Source organism: Silurus meridionalis, chromosome 11 (genome assembly GCF_014805685.1).
Source record: "Silurus meridionalis isolate SWU-2019-XX chromosome 11, ASM1480568v1, whole genome shotgun sequence".
Taxonomy (NCBI): Eukaryota; Metazoa; Chordata; class Actinopteri; order Siluriformes; family Siluridae; genus Silurus; species Silurus meridionalis.
The window spans coordinates 9,883,212-9,890,000 of NC_060894.1; the positions used below are offsets into that span (position 1 = coordinate 9,883,212).

Consider the following 6,789-nt stretch of genomic DNA (forward strand, 5'->3'; position numbering starts at 1 on the left):
GTAAATGTAGCTGACCGGCTCAGGATTAAGATAGCACGGTCTATTTTTTTCCACTGGGGGGCGACAAATGACCAAATTAAGGTGGTATTATTATTTCGTGTAATTATGACCACATGCAATCCTGATAATTAAGTATTTTTCTTTTTGTTGAACAATTTACAATTAATTTTCAAAGCAGCTTTACACACATAATACGCGGACAGATTCGAGAGAAGAGAAAGAAAGAGAAAAGGGGTGACAGGGGGAAGAGAGAAATATGGGTTATTAAGTATCCTTATTGTTGTACAAAAGTTAAAGGCACTGTGCAGTTGAGGACTCTTTCAAGACTAGCTATGTTAGCATAACTAAAAGGAAGAGCCAGAAGGTAACACAGACATGAGGGATCTCTGGGATAAGAGACGGCCCGCCACACCACTGTCAATAACCTAAGTGAGCGTGTGAAAAATATTTTTTCTTATTCGAGCTAAGCGGAAGAAAGTTATCAAGCATCCACTGTCGAATGTCCTTTGCACACTCCTCAATATTGTTAAGCTGATGTCTTTCATCTGGCTTTGCTTAAACATACAACTGTGTATCATCAGCATAGCAATGAAAGCTAATTCCATGTTTATGTATAATTTCACCCAGAGGCAGCATATATAAAGAGAAAAGCAGTGGGCCTAAGACAGATCCTTGCGGAAAAACAAACTTTAATTCAAAGAGTTTGGAGAACTCACCATTTACATCAACAAATTGATAACGATCAGTCAAATAAGACCTAAGCCAGGAGAGAGCTGTTCCCTTTATTTCAACAACATTTTCTAGTCTAGCAAAGATTAGATTATGGTCAATGGTGTCAAAAGCTTCAGTAAGTTCAAGAAACACAAGCAATTAGATATAGCCATGATCATAAGCCAATAGCAGGTCATTTACCTCTTTAACCAGCGCTGACTCTGTGGTTTGATGAGACCCAAATTCCAAATGATACATTTAAAAAATGTTATGCCTAAATAGGTGTGATTCATTCATTTATTTTTTTTACTGGCTTTTACATTGAACTGGTTTATCAAGAATCTGGTTAATGGTGGATCCAGAGTCTCAAAAACTCTTTTTCACAAAAATTGCCAGGAATACTGCCTGGATGATTCTCTTGTATGGCACATTCACACCTAGAACCCAGAAAAAACGTATGTGGACACTGAGAGAATATGAAAAACTATCAATAAAATATGTTGGTCTAAAAAAAAAATCTATGGTCTAAAACTACATAACAATAAAAAAGTATAAACAAAAAATAAAAAAAAAACACGACAGGTTTACAGAAATTAGGAAGAAGCAAACTGAGTGCTATGATTCTTTCTGTCTTAGTACAATCACCAGGAACCAGGAATATATATATATATATATATATATATATATATATATATATATATATATATATATATATATATACAGATCATTAGTTTCAATTAATTTTCAGCCCAAACATAAGAACGAAAGTCTCATTGACTGCAAAACATAACATAAAACAAAGAATCAAGTGGGAAAAAAATGTGTCCATCTCAAATTCCAGAATATTGAGATGCTTTTTCACTCAACAAAGTTGTGAAAACTGATTTTTTTTTTCCCAGTGTTTTTTTTTTTATTATTTGTTTTTCTGTGTAGACACTAGAAACTGTGTTTTTAATCTGTATCTGCCTCATCAATAGTATCATTCATGAACGTTTCCTGGTTTGTAATGTGACAAATGACTCATATTATTACCCTCACTCGAGTTTCAGTTGTGTAATTATATGGGCGTGTCTGACTCCTTTTTTTTTATTTTAAGAACGAATGCTCAGCTCAATTGAAGTAAAGCTTACTCATCAGGACAACCTTGCCCCTTTTAACAAGTATTCATTAATGTATGAATGTGAACATCCAGTGACCCAGTGTAATTGCTCTGTTTCCCTACAATCCTTTTTGGAAAATAATTTAGAGATACAGAGCTTCTACTATAACATGCAGTAGTCAAACAGTGTTTGTATAATGGCTGGCTTCTTATTTTATGACTGAAACTGTACATTTGCTCTCGATGAGGGAGCAAAACACACCCAGGCAATAAAACCTGCAATACTGATAAAGGAGTCTAAAGGCCATCATTTGGACAGTGGTTTAGAAATTCATGATATAACAATACTCTCTTGTGCACGAACAGGAACAAATTTTTGAATCTTAGATACAAAATGATTTGTAGACTTTCTTTTCAGCTTTTCATGATGGGAATCTTGTGTGCAGGTGCACTGGAATCTAGTAAGTTAAACTATTTCACTAACTTCTTTCTTAATTTCCCTTTTTTTTTTAATTCATTCACTTATTTCCAGTTTGATGCTGATTTCGCTCGTCTAATCTATATTGCTTTATATGTTCGGTCATCTTTAGTCATTAAACTTTTTATCCTGTTTCTTGTTATTGAAGCCAATTCCACTGGGCAGAGGCAGAAATAAATTTCGTATAATACCAGTTAATCACAAATAGAAAATCCTTCAAAGAACATTTGATATTATAACAGCACTGGCAGACAATTATGGGCAAAAATTATTTGGTGGAAAATGGCATATATATATATATATATATATATATATATATATATATATATATATATATATATATATATATATATATATATGATGGGAACACTTTATAGAACATAATTATTTTATTATAATTTTTTTGCACAGCTTCAGATTGCACCGAGATGCTAAACGAAGGCGCTGGACAAGAAAATAAATTGCAGTTCTACTACAACCAAGACGTCAAACGTTGCTTCCCATTTTTCTACAAAGGAGAAGGAGGCAATGGCAACCGCTTTCCCAACGAAATGCAGTGCATGCAAAACTGCTCGTCTGCTCAGTATGATGAGCTCTATCCAGTTGGAGGTATTACCTTATTTGGAAATATTTTAGACCATATTTTGCTTTTAATTGTTCTTTTGATTAATTTCTTGTAACAGAATGTAGTTCCGGCTCCAGGGCAAATCACATGTTAATCAATTTGCACTATATTACTGTACCGTTAGTAACATCTTATTCAAAAAGTCACCTAACACGGATAATAAACAAGTTCAAAGTGGGTTGTAATTTGATAAATCATTGTTATGGTGAAGTTTTCAGTAAAAAAAAATAATAAAAAAAATATATATATATATATATATACACAGTACAGACCAAAAGTTTGGACACAGCTGCTCATTCAAAGAGTTTTCTTTATTTTCATGACTATGAAAATTGTAGATTCACACTGAAGGCATCAAAACTATGAATTAACACATGTGGAATTATATATGGAATTATATACATAACAAAAAAGTGTAAAACAACTGAAAAATGTCATATTCTAGGCTCTTCAAAGTAGCCACCTTTTGCTTTGATTACTGCTTTGCACACTCTTGCAATTCTCTTGATGAGCTTCAAGAGGTAGTCACCTGAAATGGTCTTCCAACAGTCTTGAAAGAGTTCCCCGAGAGATGCTTGGCACTTGTTGGCCCTTTTGCCTTCACTCTGCGGTCCAGCTTACCCCTAAACCATCTCGATTGGGTTCAGGTCCGGTGACTGTGGAGGCCAGGTCATCTGGCGCAGCACCCCATCACTCTCCTTCTTGGTCAAATGCCTTCAGTGTGACTACAATTTTCATAGTCATGAAAATAAAGAAAACTCTTTGAATGAGAAGGTGTGTCCAAACTTTTGGTCTGTATATATATATATATATATATATATATATATATATATATATATATATATATATATATATATATACACATTTAATATTATAAAAGGAATCTCCAATGCCAGACAAACACTCAATGGGAAATGAAGGAAAGATAATCATTGGCAAAATGCTATGTTATAAGAGGAATCAAACATCTGCCACAAGTTATCATGCCATATCTGCACTGATTATTTTCCTGTTACAGCACACCCACCCACACCATGTTTTGTTCCATACTTATTAAAATAAACAATGATCTAGTTGCATTAGATTGGATAAGCAGATTCTAATGCTTTGCTTTGAATATTATATCAATTCAGATTCAGTTTGCAATTTAAAGATGGAACCAGGGAGTTGTTTTGGTCGAAGTTTTATGTATTACTACGACAGCGAGGAGAAAGTCTGCCGCCTGTTTCTTTATAAAGGTTGTCATGGAAATGGCAACCGATTTGAGACCAAAGAAGATTGTGAAAGCATGTGTCGAGGTCAGTTTTCTTCCTTTCATTTCTCTTCTCTAAGCCATTATCAACTTTTTTATGATTTACATTGTTAATTGAAGTTAAACATTAAGCATAAGCACTGTGTTTGTTCCCTTTTACTTTTAGAAACTTCCCATATACGTGTCTGCTCATGTTTTACATACGGATTGAAAAATGTAGCACACTGGTCATGTAAACTTTAATGATGAGCCTCAATATAGCTTAACAGAACAATACTTATATTTCACTTAAATGTCATCACATTATGTCAAATGTAGCAACTTTAATGGAGTCAAATGCTATTTAGTAAATGTATCATATGCAACAAACTGGGTAAAAGGCAAAAACACACAATAATTGAACAGTGAATGACTGGAAGAAAGTTCTGTGGACAGATAAGTTAAAATTTGACAATTTTGGCTCTAACAGAAAAACTTGTGTAAGACAGAGAACAAAACATAGAGGTGGAAGCTTAATGGTTTGGTGTTGTTATGGAGCAGGGAAGGTTGGAGACTTATTCCAGGTGGAAGAAATATTGAATCAACATGGCTACCATTCAATACTTCAACGCCATGCAATTTTGTCTGGTATGCGGTTAACTGAAACCAACTTCACAATACAACAAGACAATGACCGAAGCATATGTCCAAGCTCTGTAACTGTTATTTAGAGAGCAAACAGTCAGCTGGAGTTTTATCTATCGTGGAATGGCCTGCTCAGTCATCAAATCTATATCTATTAAACTGCTGTGGGATGAACTGGACCACAAGGTCAGAAAGAAATACCCAACTAGTGAAAAAAAACATCCTTGGCAAATTCTTTCAGCTGAATGTTTGGAGCATTATCTAGTTTGTTGCATGTAAACAAAGGGATTATATACATGTTTCTTAAACACTGTTGGGAATATAATAGCTTTTATTTTATTTTTTAGATGAGAATTTAAATTGAATGCGTTACAAACTGTAGCCTATTCCTGTCATGTCCGCTAGATGTCGCTGCAAGCAAATACAAAATCTAAATCTGAAACATATGTGTAACGTGTATGTGAAAACAGATATCCTGCTGTCTTCACACACTACATAGTAGACACCAGAATTAGATTTTGGATGTGGCCAATTAAATACAAATATTCTGTATTTCACAGCAAGGTCTGGAAGAATGATAGGATCAGCTCCTAACCCCGATGAGCAAACGGTGGATGTGGGTGAGTGTACAGTTCAGCTCCCTTATTTCTAACGCATTTAGAATAGAAGAACCATTACAGCCTGCTAAAACGAATATTAATGTCTTAAACCTTTTCATACTTTTTAATATTCAAATTAATGTTCATATTTTCTTCTTAACTTATTCACTTTCCTTTTTAATTTAGAAAAAAGATATTAGTCAGTAGGTGTATACATTCTTTTGTGTGGTATGTGACAAACAAAACCTCTAAAGAAACAGTACACTGATGGGGGAATGTTTTTGTCCGATTTTCTTTCATTTGTCTGGTACTTCATTCAGTATATATGTATATAGATATGCATATAGATATTTGTAGGTCAAATATAAAATGTGTTTGTGTGTGTGTTTTAACAGGATTGATTGTGGGCATTCTGGGTGGTGTTGTGTTTGCAGTGGCACTGATCGCTAGTATTGCTCTATTTGTAGTGCAAAGGTAAGTTTCATCAAAACAAAGAATGCTGCTGCAAAAACAATGTTCTGGGTGGCTTTGCACCAAAATCTGCTTATTGTGACTGAGTTCTGAAAGTGTTATTTATTCTTTTTTCTTTTTTTCTTTTAATTTTATCAACAGGAAAGCTAAACATAATGATATGAAGAAAGTGCCCACAAATGATGTTGAGATGAGATAAGCAAAAGGCCAGAGCTTTGTCTGTGTGTTTGTGTTTTTGTATGACCTTTTTATTATCTAACTGGATGCATTGGTAGAAAAATAAATCTTAAGTGTTCAAATTTGTTTGATGCTGGTGTATAATTAGAGTTTAGTAACTAAAAAAAATTAATATAGAGTGGCAATGAGGAAAACTGACTTTCCATTTGATTGTTAATTGACTAATTTTAAGCTTTATAGATGTAACTGCAGTAGCACTTACAAATGTTTAATTGTCCAATGATGGAGTACTGCATATGTATTGTTAATAATAAAAGTTTGTTTTACCTAGAAATAAAGCATGAGTATCTTATTTAATTTTACCTTGTGTGCATCACAAAATTAGCGTTTCTAAATCTGTCAACACTCTGTAAATATGTTTAATGTAAATGTGCTGAAAGCACAATAGAGAAAGTGGATGCAAGTGCAGGGTAAAAGATTGATTTCATAAAAAGGCAAATAAATCCAAAATGACATTCAAAAGAGAATTCAAAAACAGGCAATGGTCAGGTGAGAAGGTCTCTCTCTGGCAGTCCAGCCACTGTGGGTCAAATGTACACACTAGACCCTGGATCTGGGGACAGGCATTGTTTTTTGGGAGGAACAGGGACAAGCCCACACAGAGCAGGTTGTGCTGGGGCAGGTCATTGGTGGAGGCTGTGCTGTCCCACCGATATGGTCAGATCTTGGGAGGAGGTTTGAGCATTGCCCTTG

General features: G+C 34.3%; 1 protein-coding gene across 1 annotated transcript; it reads left to right on the forward strand.

Moving 5' to 3' along the window:
- The first annotated feature begins 2,115 nt into the window (after nt 1-2,115).
- wu:fb59d01 (uncharacterized protein LOC322379 homolog) lies at nt 2,116-6,370 on the forward strand. The gene is made up of 6 exons (XM_046861622.1): nt 2,116-2,271; nt 2,700-2,897; nt 4,047-4,211; nt 5,350-5,409; nt 5,784-5,862; nt 6,001-6,370. The coding sequence occupies exons 1-6, from the start codon at nt 2,205-2,207 to the stop codon at nt 6,056-6,058; spliced, it is 627 nt and encodes a 208-aa protein (XP_046717578.1). The 5' UTR covers nt 2,116-2,204; the 3' UTR covers nt 6,059-6,370.
- The last annotated feature ends 419 nt before the right edge of the window (nt 6,371-6,789 follow it).

What these genes read in the sequence shown, in the direction of transcription:
- wu:fb59d01 (XM_046861622.1), top strand. Translation starts at nt 2,205, where the DNA reads ATGATTTGTAGACTTTCTTTTCAGCTTTTCATGATGGGAATCTTGTGT. An exon ending in TGCAGGTGCACTGGAATCTA is followed by an intron (nt 2,272 to 2,699) that starts GTAAGTTAAACT and finishes TTTTTTGCACAG; the next exon opens with CTTCAGATTGCACCGAGATG. An exon ending in GCTCTATTTGTAGTGCAAAG is followed by an intron (nt 5,863 to 6,000) that starts GTAAGTTTCATC and finishes TTTTATCAACAG; the next exon opens with GAAAGCTAAACATAATGATA.